The 16,516-nt window shown below is 53.5% G+C and overlaps 1 protein-coding gene and 1 pseudogene across 1 annotated transcript; both read left to right on the plus strand.

Moving 5' to 3' along the window:
- The window catches only part of LOC129399369 (calcium homeostasis modulator protein 3-like), a 29,435-nt pseudogene extending 27,330 nt beyond the window's left edge, over nt 1-2,105 (plus strand).
- Nucleotides 2,106-12,895: 10,790 nt separating this feature from the next.
- Nucleotides 12,896-16,292, plus strand: LOC129399370 (calcium homeostasis modulator protein 2-like). Its single transcript, XM_055119189.1, has 2 exons — nt 12,896-13,426; nt 15,846-16,292. The coding sequence occupies exons 1-2, from the start codon at nt 12,896-12,898 to the stop codon at nt 16,290-16,292; spliced, it is 978 nt and encodes a 325-aa protein (XP_054975164.1).
- Nucleotides 16,293-16,516: the final 224 nt, after the last annotated feature.

Genomic DNA, 16,516 nt, shown 5'->3' on the forward strand with positions numbered 1-16,516 from the left:
GGAAAAGGGAGGGAAACAGCCAGGGGTTCGAAGGGAACAGGAGCAGAGGGGAGAGAGCGGGCGATGCCCCAAGGTAAAAGCGGATTTACACACTCAGGCTGGGATGCGGCAAAGTTCCCCAAACTTCCCCGGCTGAGGTTTTCCATGCAGATAAGAGTCTGTAGTGGGGGCCAGAGTGTTAGTACAGCGGTGAGGGTGCTGGCCTTGCACACGGCAGACCTGAATTGGACATCCCATATGGTCCCCAGAGCACCGCGGGTGTGACCCAAAAAGCAAAAGAGAAAACAGAACAAATTAGTCTGTGGTTAGGGTCTTGTCAAGGGCAGAGGTTGAGGGAGTCTTCTTGCAGCTCATCACAGCCATAGTTCCTGCTGGTACCTCTCTCCTGGGCCACCACCTGTGCCAGCCGGGTCTCACGGGGCCTGTGTCTGCACCACAAAGGGGCCCTTTCCCGGGCCCTGGGCTCCGGTAGGGCCGGTGATCCTGCAGCTTTGGAGCAGCTCTCCAGCCTCTCATGCCCGCCCACAGTCTCCCCTGCACATGGGCCCCATCGGGCAGTGAGAAGTGAGGCATCTGACCCCACCTGCCGACACGGACAGGTCTGTCTGTGGCAGAAACCGCTGCTTTAGATCCCATCTTGGTCCTATTGCCTCTGAGAAATTCGTCTCCTGCTCCCTCCTACCTTCACCTTGGCTTTGCTCCGAGGCAGCAGAGGGATAAATAAATAAATGAATGAAGGGCAGAGTAAAGGAGGGTGCCTGGTAGAGCCTGAAGGGACAGAGAGGAGGCCGGGGAGTGACAAGGAGGCACTGACCTAGTGTGGGGACATGGCAAACGCCAGTTGTGGCTTGGGACAGTAGAGGGGCCAGGGTGCAAGCCTGGCATGTACCCAGCCCAATCTCATTCAATCTGGAACCACACGGTCCCTGAGCACAGCCAGGGACAGCCCTGGAGGCTCCCCAAGCATCACTGGGTGTGTCCCAGGTGTCACTGGGGAAACTTGGTCATCCCCTACCCTGCAGGGTTCGGGCAGCACCACATCCCTCAGGCCTTAAGGCTAAACTGTGAGCCAGGTTAGCTGAAGTATCACAGTGACCCGGGTTCAACACACACACACACAAACACACACACAAACACACACACACACATGAAGCTATAGTAGAGGGGAGCGTGAGCAGCCCAAGAGATGGGTGTGGAGACACAGGAATGGGATTCCGTACTCAGAGCTGTACAGGGCCAAATGGAGGGACACCCACCCCAGGAGTTTTGAGACAAGCATGAGGTAATTTTCATAGAAGATAATGAGGGTGAGAAGGAAACAGGCATGTAGGGGCTCCGAGTGGGTCTCTGAAGGCTTCCCCAAGGTGGCATGGGACTGAGTCTCTCTGTCTGAGCCAGACTTGGAGGCTGAGATGTGGAAGGAGGCCCTGGGGTGGGGGGAGAGGAAGGCAGCAGGGGTCTGCAAAGTCTAAGCACAGAGCAGGTGCTAGAGTGAGGGCAGAGGGATGGAATCCCGCTGGGAATGCTGGTTTCTCCTTCAAGGGCACAGTTTGCAGCCGGGCGATGAAGAGCTGTCTGGCTCGGGGTGATGAGGGCCAGCTCCACCCCAGCCACTTCGGACCCCCTCAGCTTTCCCTGACCGGCCCACTGTGTCTCAGCTATTAGGGTGGCTGCTCATCTGCACAGTGGCCGTGGTGGTGTTCCTGATCAAGTGCCTCAAGGCCTGCTGCTCGAAGCTCGGCTACCACCAGGAGGACTACAGGGCACGCTACCTCGCCAACGAGGAGCAGCTCTTCCGACGCACGGCCAAGGCGCACTCGCTCGCACTGGCGGCCAACAACGTGAAGCAGTTCCTCGGCTTCTTGGCGTTCGACGAGAGGGAAAAGGAGCTGATGGCCAAGTTCCCAAAGCAAGGCACACAGTTGATTTTACCGTGGGAAAAAATCTCTGGCAGCTCCCAGTACCAGGAGATGCTGGGAATCCCCCTCTACAGCCTCCTGCACAAGTGGGCCAACAGGCAGTTTCTCATCGACAAGAATTTCAATATGACCCTACTTCCCCACCCTCAGCCCCAACTTGCTGCCAGCCCAACCTCCGACCATTGAAGCACCACCCTTTCTCCCAAACCACCGGCTCTGGAGGAAGAATGAGGTTCAGCGGTATGGGGTGTGGAGGAGAGGGCAGCTGACCTGGCCGCCCCTGAAGGACAGGCCTGTGGGCCTGATGGAACACCTGCAGTATGAGGCAATGGCTCGCCAGGCTGAGCTCAGGCTTCGCAAGCAGGAGCCCTGGATGCAACCCCAGCCCAGAGTTTGCCCAAAGATCACCTGGGAGTGACTCCCGAGCACAGCCCCAAGCAGAACCCCGGCAGCCAAAAACCTCCAGAACCCAACTGCCGCCATGCTCAGGGCCCCTCTCCACACACTCGGACGAGCCTAACCCTAGTGGGAACTGGCAGGAAAACCCAGGTATGCGGGAACCCGTGACACAGATCTCTAAGCGTGCTCCAATCGGAAATGGGACTCCTCCCCCAGCTCCCCAGTTTTCCAGTAGCTTGGCAGTGACACCCACAAACTGAACTGCCCCCGTCCCCGCCACGTGCCATGTAATCTCATCAATGGCCAAGACCCAGAGACTATAGACTAAAGTTCCTGGAAGAGAGAGTCGCCGAATTTCCTAATGTGGTAGAAGACCTCTTATACTCTAACTTACTTATGAACGAAAAGTAGCACACATTTGTTTGGTTTTAACACACTTGCTTGTATTCTTTTATATTCGGACTTAATTGGCTCCAGAATGAAATACAACAAACTTCATACACACTCTTTTTGTGGTGGGAAGGTAACTCGGTGGTGGGATTGATCTTTGAATATTACCTGCAATAAACTATTGTGAACTAGTTTATGAAAATAAAATATCTAAAAATTGTAAAATAAATAAATAAATAAGCAAACACTGGCTGGAGAGATAGTCCAGCGGGCAGGGCTCTTACCTTAGCATGTGGCTGACCGGGGTTTGGCACCCTGGACCACATATGCCAGGGGTGACCCCTGAGCCAAAAAAAGGCAAGGAGTCAGCTGGGTGTGGGCAAAAAACCAAAAGATAACACCCTGCTCCAACTTCTTTCACTGACCCCCTCAGAGCTCAGGGTCCCACATGCTGAAGTTCCCCTCCCAGCACTCCTGAGATCTGGGCTCTACTTCTCCTTTGGTTTCTTTGAGGGGGGAAGAGGCTGCACCAGTGGTGCTCAGGGTTTACTTCTGGCTTGGTGCTCAGGGGTGGCTCCGGGAGATGCTTGTGGAATCCTGCAGTGAGCAGCACTGAGGACCGGACCCCAGGACTCCTGCAGAACCTGTGCTCCATTTATTCCAGCCATCACACAGCTCCCAGGCCCCAGAGTGCTGGTTTTTGTTTGTTTTACCTCCAACCTAGATATTTTTGTTTCTTTGTTTTTCATCTTCGGGTTTCACCTAGCATGGCCCAGGGCTTACCCTGGCTCTGTGTTCAGGGATGACTCCTGGCAGGTTGGCCCCATGCAAGACAAGTGTCCTACCCGCTGTACAGCCCCCTCCACCGAGGTCTGAAGCAGCACCCGAATTAGCTGACCCGAGTTAGCTGACCTGAGAGTCAGCCCTGCAGGCAGCAGAGTGCCCAATCCCTCCCTCCTGCCCCCTGCTCCCAGCTCCTCCTGCCCCCCTGCCCTGCAGATTCCCACTGCGGGGGCTGACATCCTCTTTCCGGACTGAAACTTTCTGAAGTCATCAGGCTCCAGCACAGAAACAAAGCAGGAAGGCGGAGGGCAGCGCCTGCAGCCCCCACCCCAGCGAGCCTCTTGTCCAGGAGCCCAGAGAGGACAAAGCCGCACGCCTGAGCCCCGCAGCTGCTCTGGGTAAGCAAGGCGCCAGCCCTGGGTGTGAGTTTCCCCGGGGCAGAGTGGGGCTGGTCCCCACTCCCGTCTCCCAGTCTCCCATCCCTCCTGTAGTTGTTGGCAGAGTCTGGGGGTGCCCCTCTGCGCTTTCCCCTGGAGATCTCTCTGGCCCGCGGAGAGACAACAGTAGAAAGCGCTCCTAATTGGGTGGGTTCTGTGAGCGGTTCCGACCTGAAATAAAACTAGTGAGGATAATAAATAGGGGGCCCAAGACGACACATGCCGATCAAGGGCAACTTTATTAACTGCCACGCTGGTTTTATACTTTTCTTAGCAGGGGGTTGGTACATAAGTTGTCAATCATCAGGGAAGTGTCTTCTCAGACCAAATAAGGAAAGGTTCGGGGCGTATTAGGTGGGCTTACAACATTCTTCAAGAGTAGATTGAGAAATAGTGGGGAGGGGAAGGCAAGGATCTATCTGGCAGGAGCATCTGGCAGGAGGAATGCACAAGGTAGAGGAAGGTATTCTACTTAATGGGGGGCATAATGGCGTCTCTTAGTTAACTGCCCTGGGCTACTTTTACCTCTTGAGTTTGGCTATTTCCTTTGTCACAAGGGCACCTGTGCCTCAGGTCAAGCAAAGCTGGTAATGGAATTTTCTGGTTTGTCCAGGGTAAAGGTTTCGGGGTCCTCTTTTGTTCGGGGTCCTGAGCAGTCCCCAACATCTCCCCCCTTTTTCTATTATAATAATGAGCGAGTGGGTGGAGTGCCTGTCTTAGGTTACTTGGTGGGCTCCCAGTTCTGGACATGGCAGTGACCAAAAAAGGTTAGAAAAAAATGTGTGCACAACTCTAGGTGGTGCCATGTTCGCACCCAGATACTGGCACCAAGCTATCCCCGTCTTAGGCATTTCCACAGCCGGGAACAGAGTGAGCAGGGGCGGTATGCCAGGTACTCAGGTGCTCGAACTCCGCAAAGCTCAGGGGCTGAAGTGTGGGCTTTTCCAAGTTATCCAGCCCTTCGGGGTCGTGTTGGGAGAGCTGCTGAGAGTGGACCTGTACTGAACGTTTGGTTGCCTCATCAACCTGGTTCTTAATGAAATTTATGAGTCGGCGGAATGCCCATGGGCCAAAGGAAACTAGCAGTAAGAACCCAATGAAGGGTCCAAGGAGGCTAGGCAACAGGGTCGAGAGCCAGGGTGAGGCGGAGAACCAATTTTTATACCAAGATTCCTCCTGGTCTCTCAATCTTTTCCTTTCCTCTAAGCTTTCTTCCACTCGTCTAATGCTATCCTTAACTAGCCCAAGCTTATCTTTAAAGAAACAGCATTCCTCCTAAAGAGCGGCACATACTCCCCCCTCTCTCAAAAAGGCCAGGTCAGGGCCGTGACTGTTAAGGTGGACGACCTCAGCCAGAGAACCAACAGTGTCAGTTAGGTATAGAAGGCCCTATTTAAGTTTGCGGACATCAGCCTCCACAGCAAGGGACAGTTGGTGGAAGTTTTCCTGAGAGGAGATAAGGGAGTAGATGCCCGTACCGGCGCCTGGAGCACCCAGACCGAGGAGGAGGGCAAAGGTGATGGCAGTAACAGGCTCACGTCGGTGGCGCAGGAGAGAGGAAGAAGAGGAGAAGAGCAGGGCATTGGCAGGGCGAACCATGAGGCGTGGCAAAAGCAGAACCAAAATGCAGTAATCTCTATGTGCCAGGAAGGCAGATGTAACAATGTGAGGAGTCAGGCCAGAGGAACAGGCGAAGTAGGTATCAGCGGGGGCCACGACTTAGGAAGGATAGAAGGTGGCATTAACGCGGAGGGAGGAATTGGATATAACAAGAGTCTGATTGCAAACGGGTACTAAATCATACGGGGGGAGCATATTGGGCCCCAATAGGCAAAGTCCGGATCCCACCACATGTCCCAAAGTCAATCGGTGCGTGGGCCCCACTTCCCAGCGGAGTTCGTTGGCGTCAGAGACGTTCAACGGAGAGCCGAGGACAGCAATGCCTTCGTAGAATGGCGGTTGAGAGGAGTAGCAGATCCAGCATTGGTCATAGGCGGGGTCGGTGATGGCGGCAGCAGAGGCGTTGACCATATCCAGGATGGGCTGAGAAGAGGGTGCTGGACCCGCAGGCAGAGTAGGACGGAAGAAGGATGTGGGTGGCGGGGTCCCGGAGGGCGCCGGTGGGTAGCGACGGGGGGTAGGGGGGCGATGATGGTGAAGGGTGTTGTTGGGGCCCATGAAAATAGGGCGTGAGGAGAGGGCAGTTTTTAGAAGGCGAAGGGAGAAGGTGAAGCCTTTATCGTAGCCGAGGTGATACAGGCGAAGAGCCCAGGGCAAAGTATTGGACCAGGGATGCCGTTAGCCAGCAGAAGTGAATTGGATGGTGAGGAAATTTCACGCACGGTTGCAATCGACAGAGGGCCTGTGAGGTGCTCATCGGATCGTGATAAAGTCCCAGGGGGAGGAAGGTTTCCTATAGGTGTCGCCCGTGGTCTCGCAGCCCCAGGTGGCACAAAAAAAAATCAGGGCGATCGCCACAAGTGCGGGCAAGAGAGGTGTAGCCTATGGCGGCCGCCAGGGCAAACGTAGATGGGGTCGGAGAGAAGTTTCTGGCGGTGGCGGCGGGTGGAGCATTCAGAAATGACACCATGGCCAAGAATGGCTTTGGGCGCGTGGCCGCCAGCGTAATCAGGGAGAGACCAGAAACTGCTGGGCATTGGGAGGGCGCAGAGGGCAACCCAGAGCTCGGGCCAGGGTGTAGTGGAAGCAAAGTGGAAGTGGAATTGACAACATTGCCCGCTTCATTAAGGACTTGCCAAGTAAAATTAAAAATTTGGGAGGAAACAAGGGAGGTACCCAAAAAAAGGAGGGGGGCTAAAAATCAGAAGGAGATGGGGAAAGGGGAGATAAGGGGGCAGGGGAGGTGGAAGCATGAGCCCCGTCATGGTGGACAGGAGAGTCGGGCGTCACGGCGTCCTGGGCAGGGTCAGCGAGGTCTCGAACCGCAGCAGTCAGGTCGGCAGGACCTTGTGGGTTGTGGAGTCTGGGTCAGTACCAGGAGGATGATGTTTACTCCAGATGAAACCATAGCAGGACCAGGAGTACATTAGTAGGTGAGTAGGTGTTATCTGTTAAAATATAAGCATAGACTTTTCCTCCTACAAGGAGATTTCCCACCATTTCTTTTTTGTGTGTTCTAATGCAAATATAAGAATCAATTGTTTCCCAAGCCCTTTCTCATTCACAAAGTTGCAAGAACCAGAAACTTGGAAGAGTCAAAAAACTGGATTAGCAAGTCTTATCTGCTGGGCAAAAGTGTGATTAGAATTCACTGTTGAGGAGGGTCTGCATTTTCCAGTCTGACTGGGGCAGAGCTGGGAATGCTGGGGGGGGGGGGTAGATCCAGGGAAATCTTTAAAAACTCTCACTCCTTATGACCCTGAGCTAAGTAGCTTAAAAAAAAATTTTTTTTTGTTATCTCAAATCAAATAAAACACTGGTAGGACAAGTTTTGCAACCAATTTTAGAACTCCAAAAAACTCATGTTTTAACTAAACCATTACTCTTCAAACCTGTTTTTACTACAATTATTTCAGCTCACATTCTAATAATCCAATGCAGATGTATAAGTACATTGACACAACAGCATAAGACCTTTAAACCATCCATTTTCATGAAACATGAGTAAATCTTCTTTGGCTTAAGTTCAACAGTTTTTGTACCTTAGTTCAAATCATGAGCTTTCTAACTTTATCAATTCCACAATACAAGCATGCTGTCAAACAAAGAAAGAGCCCTTCGGGTATTTATATATATATATATATATATATATTTTTTTTTTAACCAAACTTCGATAATAGCATAGAAAAAAAATTTTTTTGACTATCAAATGTCTATGGAAACACAAGTAACTTTGTTTATTTTGAGGGTTTCTGTACCTTTGTTGTTTGAAAAACAGCTAAATTCCTCATTAAAATTAGCAGAGGCTTATAAGATAAACCTTGCACTCTGAATTCCCAATTCACTTTTAGATTTCTGGCTCTAGTTCTGTAGCTGTTTCTAGATAGTACAGATACTGGAATTCAAAAGAATTTCAATTGGTAATAACTATTAATGTTCTTCCAATAAAAAATTTAGACTAAAAATTTCAATTTCGTTGTAGGCGCCACATTCTAATTAGAAATCTTTGTTTAAACCTGGTCTAACAGGTTCCAAAATCACATAGATCCTTTAAATTGCTGAACTGCATATCACCCTGATCTCTCGAGATGATCCTGTTTTCCCCAGGCCTAATTTTTTTACCACTGATTTTCATTCTGGCTCCAGCACTCAAGTGTTCCACATAGAGAGACAGACAGACAGACAAACAGACAGACAATAAGTTCACTAAAAACACCACACATACATGTGCACACATCTGCAGTTGATCTATCGATCTGACCCTTCAGAAATGGCAGGGAAAAAACTGATAGACTGAAAAAAGAAGGAACAAGTCCCCAGGGCAAAGTTAAGCCCTGTCGGCCGATTGGGAACATTGCTCCCCGTTTCTCTGCCTGACCAGCCAGTTTCCTTGCTTGTGAAAAACGGGTCAAGAAAGCGCTTTTGTTGATATAAGCCGGCAAAACAATCCATGACAAAGTTGTTGAAACCTAAGTTGTCAGATGTTACAATTTTAAGGTCAAGACTACTTCTGAGGTGGATAGACCACCTTAGCGACACACTTTTTCATTCCTGATATTAATAAACACTCAACCACATGATCTTGCATTTTCCTGACTTCTCTGCTGATAATAATAAGCATAACTAAGAGAAATATAATGAGACAAATATACACACACACTAAAGGCACACACACAAATCACACTCCTGCACTCGTTCGGACCGGTCCTCTTTCATGCAGGTGCGCACCCCACGCACCACATTCACACAGAAATTCTTAAACCTGCCCTACGGGCGTCCACATTACTTTTGGTCTTGTCCCCCTGACAATGGGGTTGCTACAATGTACATCAGGCTCTTTCTAATAAGAAGCTAGCAATCTAGAGGCAAAAAAGGGGGGGGGTGATCTTCAGGATGCAAGGGAATTGAGAAAAAGCAGTCTTTTAAATTGAGTACTGTCTTACACATTTCTGAAGGAATGGCTGCTGGGGACGGCAGTCCAGGTTGAAGTACCCCAAAAAATGATCATGGTATTATTTACTGCTCATAGATCCCGTAGCAGTCACCAACTGCCAATTTTCATTTGGTGTGTTCCAGGGAGAGGGGGTGGCGATATAAAAGCTATCTGTATAAAGATGAAAGGGTTGAGGGGTCGAGGCAAATAATTTGGACACGGCAGCAAGTTCAAAACCAAGGAAAAGCTGGGGAGGGTGCATCTGTATTATCCTAGGAAATGTGGAAACCCCTGTGTTACAGCGTCTGAGTCAGACGCTGCGCAGCCGAGTGAAGCAGGTCAGCGGCTGCACCGGCCAAGAGGATGTCGTCCATGTAACGAACAAAGTAAAAGGAGGGATAAAAGAGCGCAAAAAGGGTAAATTATGGAAGTGGCAAAAGGTAGGGCTATTGGCCATGCCTTGGGGCAGGACTTTCCAATGGAAGTGAGGGCTGGGGCCCAGCACAGTTTGTGACAGGGATAGAAAAGGCAAAACGCTTGCAGTCCTCTGGGTGGAGGGGAATGGAGAAAAAGCAATTCTTAAGAATAAGGACAATCTTAGAGCTGCCGTGGGGAATAGCCGATGGGTAAGGGAGGCCAGACTGGGTGGCGTCTATGGGGATCATAGTTTTATTTATTTCCCGGAGGTCATGGAGGAGCCTCCAGCTACCGGATTTCCTTTTTTAATCACAAAAATGGGGGTGGGGTGCCGGGCTGTTCCTGTACTAACAACTTGGCGGCCTGTAATTTTTCAATGGGAAGGGGGCCCTAGGTGTCAATTAGTAAAAAGCCCATTTGTGAGAGAATATCCCTGCCCCAGAGAGTGATAGGGAGCCCAGGCAGAACATAAGGGCATACAGTCCTGGATTTGCCCTCCTCGGTGCGCCAATCAAGTGGGGACAAACTTAACATAGGGTTTTGGGATTGGCCTGTACCCTGAAGGTGAGTCAGCGAGGGGGTGAGGGGCCACTCCTTTGGCCAGTCTTTTTTGGCAATAATCGTTACATCTGCACCAGTGTCAATCAGACCCGAAAGCACCTTCCCGTTGATTTCTTAAGTCATCATGCCCTTGTCCGGGGGCAGGGATTCGGGTTTCGGAGGGGAAGGATTAGAAGCAACAGTAGGAAGGTCCAAGAAGGATTGGGCGTGAGAGGCGGCACGGGAACAGCCCCTGGAGACCATCTCTAAGCGCTCTTGGGCCGTGCTAATAATCTGGGCCGAACGGGGGTTGTTGTGGGCACCAGTGATAATGGATTTGAGGAGTGACCAGTATTGGAGCATAAATCTTTTGTCAGCCTCCGACCCTTTAGAAGCAAAAAAGGAAGTGAGCTCGAGCCTACCCGCTCCCAAGAAACACAATTGATAGTGGGACAAGTAACAACAAACCAGGAACAAATCTTGTGAACAAAAAGGAGGAACTTTAAAATAACCCTATTCCTAACCTCGAGATGTCTATCACGCAATTCTTCTGAATGCCTTTAATAAATCCAGCCTCCTGGCTAACACGGGACCCCATCTTTAAGAGGGGTGGATGGGACGGCGGTGGAAAGGTACCTTATTAGACTAACCCAGCTCTGCGTCGCCCTAGAGGGAGTACCTGACGTCTTAAGAGTGGCTCCGGACTCGTCGCTCTGCCGTCCGATCGGTGACCTTTCTCACGAATCCACGCTGGGCGCCAGTTGCGCTTTCCCCTGGAGATCTCTCTGGCCCGCAGAGAGACAACAGTGGAAAGCGCTCCTAATTGGGTGGGTTCTGTGAGCGGTTCCGACCTGAAATAAAACTAGTGAGGATAATAAATAGGGGGCCCAAGACGACACATGCCGATCAAGGGCAACTTTATTAACTGCCACGCTGGTTTTATACTTTTCTTAGCAGGGGGTTGGTACATAAGTTGTCAATCATCAGGGAAGTGTCTTCTCAGACCAAATAAGGAAAGGTTCGGGGCGTATTAGGTGGGCTTACAACATTCTTCAAGAGTAGATTGAGAAATAGTGGGGAGGGGAAGGCAAGGATCTATCTGGCAGGAGCATCTGGCAGGAGGAATGCACAAGGTAGAGGAAGGTATTCTACTTAATGGGGGGCATAATGGCGTCTCTTAGTTAACTGCCCTGGGCTACTTTTACCTCTTGAGTTTGTCTATTTCCTTTGTCACAAGGGCACCTGTGCCTCAGGTCAAGCAAAGCTGGTAATGGAATTTTCTGGTTTGTCCAGGGTAAAGGTTTTGGGGTCCTCTTTTGTTCAGGGTCCTGAGCAGTCCCCAACACCCCTCCCTGGCCCGGCTGTAGTCTCAGAAGGCGGCCTGGTCACCCCCATCATGGCCAGAACTGTGGAGCCCTATTTGGGCACTTTGCACCCAGAGTCTGCGCTCGAGGGGAACCTTAAAGCCAAGAAGGGCAGAGGCAGGGAGAGGGCTGGGCTCCTGCTCCCACGTCCCCACAAACTCCCTTCCTGGGGAGCAGGAACATGCCAGGATCCCTCCAGGTGAGGGTCAGATCTCTCCCCTCGCCTCTCCTCTCCTCTCCCCCGCTCACCCCGACCCCTAGCTCCTGGTACCTAGCAACCTTGGCCTGGAAGTCTTGACAGCTTGCAGAAGGGGCACATGTAGAGGGGGGCCCCCTGGGGTGATACTGGGCAGATGTCCCACCTGTCTGCTGCCCGCAACCCTCACGCAAACCCAGCTCCTGCCTGAGGACTGTGGCTTTAACTCACAGAGATGGAGAGAATGATGGGGAGACAGGCCACACCCTGGGCCGGGCTCAGCCATGTGGGTGGTGCCTGGGGAGTGAACCCCAGAGAACCCTGTGTCCTGGCCCCAGACGTCCTGTCACTGGCAGGCTGGCGGGCCTGTGCTCAGGGTCCAGTGCTCAGGGCTGCCGAGTTGGGAAGAGAAATTGGAGGAGAGAAGGTTCCTTAGGGCCTACGGGTGAGCAGAGACTGGCGAGATGGAAAATTCACTTCACCTCACCACTCAAGGCTCCTGAGATGCTGCTCAAAGGTCCTGCCGGACACCTCCATGTTTGCAGTTTGCAGGGAAGGGCACTGAACCCTGGTCTTTACAGGGAAGAGGCCTGAGCTCTGCCTTGGGCCACATCCCCCACCCCAGGCTCCAGAACTTCCTGGGAGTATTTCCTGTTCTTCACAATCGGGAACATGACCCCTTCGGCCCACTCTGACAGTCTCTCTGGAGCCCAGGCAGGAGAGAGATGCGGGGGCCATGGCCAGGCCTCTGCACTCCCTCCCTGTCCCTCCAGCCTCCCTGAGAGGACAGGGGCCCAGAGGAGATGCCCGAGTGGGCGGGAGCCCGGAGCCACCTGAGGCCCCCAGGAGGGCAATGGTGCCCGGGACTCTCCCCAGCGCCACTCCACAGCACAGGGTCACCTCCCCCCATCAGGGTGCAGGTCCCCTCCCACATCAGGACACCGGCCCAACAGACCACTGCCCGGACCCAACCCGCAGTCCGAAGGGAAGTGAGCGTCCTGTCGCTGCTGGCAGGCCACGGGGCCCTCCTCAGCCCCCAGGAAGAAGGTGGAAAAAGCCAGGAGGTCTGAGCATCCGAGGAGGAGGGCCCACAGCTCTGCCCCTGAGAGGCCACCCTGGGGCCACTGCCCCTTGTCCTCGAGTCTGGGGGCTGACAGCCCACCGAGGGGTCCCGAGGATGAGCAATGATGGCTGAGTAGGATGTGGGCCACCATCACTGCCCCCTTGTCAGCCTGACCCCAGGGGCTGTCCCTGGGGGTTGGGTTCAGAGCAACATTTTTCTGTCTCCTGCTGTCCTACAGGAGGTGCCCAGCTGCCACCGGAGTGACCAGCCCGGCCCTGCTGCAAGGTGCCTGCCAGGACGCACTTCCTCCTCGTGCAGCCCCTGCCCTGACACCATGGCTAACCCCATCACCCACTTCCTTTCGCGCATTTTCAGGAGCAAGGATTTGGTGACATTAAATGGGCTGGTGGCCCTGGGCACCACGGGGGGCCAGGAGCTCTTCTCCTTGTTGGCCTTCCAGTGCCCGTGCTCACCAGTTCGGAACTTCTGGTATGGGTTAATGGCCACCTTGGGGCCCGCCTTGTTGCTCTTCTTCATCAGCATCATCCTCAACAACCAAACCAGGAACCTGGTGGACGGGTGCCGGTGCTTCAGGACCAAGAAATGCCCAGGCATCCTATATTCGATCCTGGGCCGCGCAGCCGTGGCCCCCCTCACCTGGTTGGTCATCTCCCTGCTGCGCGGGGACGCCTACGTCTGTGCATTCAGCGAGTTTGTGGACCCGTCCTCGCTCACGGCTGAGAACGAGAGCTTCCCTCTCTCCCACGCCACACAGATCCTGGCCAGGTTCCCTTGCGGGGAGAGCCCTGACAACCTGTCCGGCTTCCGGGAGGAGGTGAGCCGCAGGCTCAAGTTTGAGTCTCAGGTAAGGCTGTGCTGAGGGATGCTCATCCCTTCCCTGGGAGGTGGCGGGCGGCTCAGTGCCCATCCAGTTCCTGGGTTCCCGTAATCAGTGGCAACCGTTAAGCAAGATTCTTAGTGTGGTAAGAATCATTTTCTTGGGGCTGGAGCAATAGCACAGAGATAGGGCGTTTGCCTTGCACACGGCCGATGGGGCTTCGAATCCCAGCATCCCATATGGTCCCCGAGCCCTGCAAGGAATAATTCCTGAGTGCATGAGCCAGGAGTAACCCCTGTGCATTGCCGGATGTGACCCCCCCCCAAAAAAACCAAACAGAATTGGGACTGGAGTGATAGCACAGCGGGTAGGGCATTGGCCTTCCATGCAGCCGACCAGGGTTTGATTCCCAGCATCCTGTATGGTCCCCTGAGCACCACCAGGTTAATTCATGAGCGCATAGCCAAGAGTGACCCCTGTGTATCACCAGGTGTGACGCCAAAAAGAAAAAAAAAAAGAATCATTTTCCCATTTCAAATAAGAGAGTTTTGTTCATTTTTGCAGTGCTGGGGTGGAACCCAGACACACACATGCAAGGACGGTGCTCTATTGCCAAGTCTTTTCCCAGCTCCTCCAGATAAGAATTTTGATGTATTGGGTCTTGGTGAACCTCAGCAGACCCCATGAATGCTAAAATTTAACTCCAATAGTTTTAGTTAGGGAAGGGAGAGAGAAGAAGAGGGAGGGAAAAAGCCAGGGGTTCAAAGGGAACAGGAGCAGAGGGGAGAGAGTGGGGGATGCCCCAAGGTAAAAGCGGATTTACACACTCAGGCTGGGATGCGGCTGCCCAGTTGGGGAGGCTCCCCGTTGGCTCACAAAGTGCCCCAAACTGCCCCGGCTTGAGGTTTTCCATGCAGATAAGAGTCTGTAGTGGGGGCCAGAGTGGTAGTGCAGCGGTGAGTGTGCTTGCCTTGCACACGGCAGACCTGAATTGGGCATCCCATATGGTCCCCAGAGCACCGCGGGTGTGACCCAAAAAGCAAAAACGAAAGCAGAACAAATTAGTCTGTGGTTAGGGTCTTGTCAACGGCAGAGGTTGGGGGAGTCTTCTTGCAGCTCATCACAGGACTAGTTCTTGCTGGCACCTCTCTCCTGGGCCACCACCTGTGCCAGCCTTGTCTCACGGGGCCTGTGTCTGCACCACAAAGGGGCCCTTTCCCGGGCCCAGGGCTCCGGTAGGGCTGGTGATGCTGCAGCTTTGGAGCAGCTCTCCAGCCTCTCATGCCCGCCCACAGTCTCCCCTGCACGCGGGCCCCAGTCGGGCAGTGAGAACTGAGGCATCTGACCCCACGTGCCGACACGGACAGGTCTGTCTGTGGCAGAAACCAATGCTTTAGATCCCATCTTGGTCCTATTGCCTCTGAGAAATTCGTCTCCTGCTCCCTCCTACCTTCACCTTGGCTTTGCTCCGAGGCAGCAGAGGGATAAATAAATAAATGAATGAAGGGCAGAGAAAAGGAAGGTGCCTGGTGGAGCCTGAAGGGACAGAGAGGAGGCCGGGGAGCGACAAGGAGGCACTGACCTAGTGTCGGGACATGGCAAACACCAGTTGTGGCTGGGGACAGTAGAGGGGCCAGGGTTCAAGCCTGGTGTGCACCCAGCCCGATCTGGTTCAATCTGGCACCACACGGTCCCTAAGCACAGCCAGGGACAGCCATGGAGGCTCCCAAGCATCACTGGGTTTGTCCCAGGTGTCACTGGGGAAAGTTGGTTATCACCTACCCTGCAGGGTTCGGGCAGCACCACAACCCTCAGGCCTTAAGGCTAAACTGTGAGCCAGGTTAGCTGAAGTATCACCAGTGACCCAGGATCAACAAACACACACACACACACACACACACACACACACACACACACACACACACACACACGAAGCTACAGTAAAGGGGAGCGTGAGCAGCCCAAGAGATGGGTGTGGAGACACAGGAATGGGATTCTGTTGCTCAGAGCTGTACAGGGCCAAATGGAGGGACACCCACCCCAGGAGTCTTTGAGACAAGCATGAGGTAATTTTTCTATAAGATAATGAGGGTGAGGAGGAAGCAGGCATATAGGGGCTCCCAGTGGGTCTCTGGAGGCTTCCCCTAGGTGGCATGGGACTGAGTCTCTCTGTCTGAGCCAGACTTGGAGGCTGAGATGTGGAAGGAGGCCCTGGGGTGGGGGGAGAGGAAGGCAGCAGGGGTCTGCAAAGTCTAAGCACAGAGCAGGTGCTAGAGTGAGGGCAGAGGGATGGAATCCCGCTGGGAATGCTGGTTTCTCCTTCAGGGGCAGAATTTGCAGCCGGGCGATGCAGAGCCGGCTGGCTGGGGGGTGCTGAGGGCCAATCCACCCCAACCGCTCCGGACCCCCTCAGCTGCCCCTTTCCCTGACCGGCCCTCTGTCTCAGCTATTAGGGTGGCTGCTCATCTGCACAGTGGCCGTGGTTGTGTTCCTGATCAAGTGCCTCAAGGCCTGCTGCTCGATGCTCGGCTACCACCAGGAGGACTACAGGGCCCGCTACCTCGCCAACGAGGAGCAGCTCTTGCGACGCACGGCCGAGGCCCACTCGCTCGCACTGGCGGCCAACAATGTGAAGCAGTTCTTCGGCTTCGTGGCGTTGGACGAGAGGGAAAAGGAGCTGATGGCCAAGTTTCCAAAGCAAGGCACACAGTTGATTTTACCATGGGAAAAAATCACTGGCAGTTCCCAGTACCAGGAGATGCAGGGCATCCCCCTCTACAGCCTCCTGCACAAGTGGGCCAACAGGCAGTTTCTCATCGACAAGGATTTCAACATGACCCTACTTCCCCACCCTCAGCCCCAACTTTCTGACAGCCCAACCTCCGACCATTGAAACACCACCCTTTCTCCCCAACCAGTGGCTGTGGAGGAAGAATGAGGTTCAGCGGTATGGGGTGTGGAGGAGAGGGCAGCGGACCTGGCCGCCCCTGAAGGACAGGCCTGTGGGCCTGATGGAACACCTGCAGTATGGGGCAATGGCTCGCCAGGCTGAGCTCAGGCTTCACAGGCAGGAGCCCTGGATGCAACCCCAGCCCCAAGTTTGCCCAAAGATCACCT

Source organism: Sorex araneus, chromosome 11 (genome assembly GCF_027595985.1).
Source record: "Sorex araneus isolate mSorAra2 chromosome 11, mSorAra2.pri, whole genome shotgun sequence".
NCBI lineage: Eukaryota > Metazoa > Chordata > Mammalia > Eulipotyphla > Soricidae > Sorex > Sorex araneus.

Bases quoted from the DNA above. Each gene is read 5' to 3' on its own strand.
- LOC129399370 (XM_055119189.1), top strand. From the start codon at position 12,896: ATGGCTAACCCCATCACCCACTTCCTTTCGCGCATTTTCAGGAGCAAG. The intron at 13,427-15,845 runs GTAAGGCTGTGC...CCTCTGTCTCAG, and splicing joins GGCTCAAGTTTGAGTCTCAG to CTATTAGGGTGGCTGCTCAT.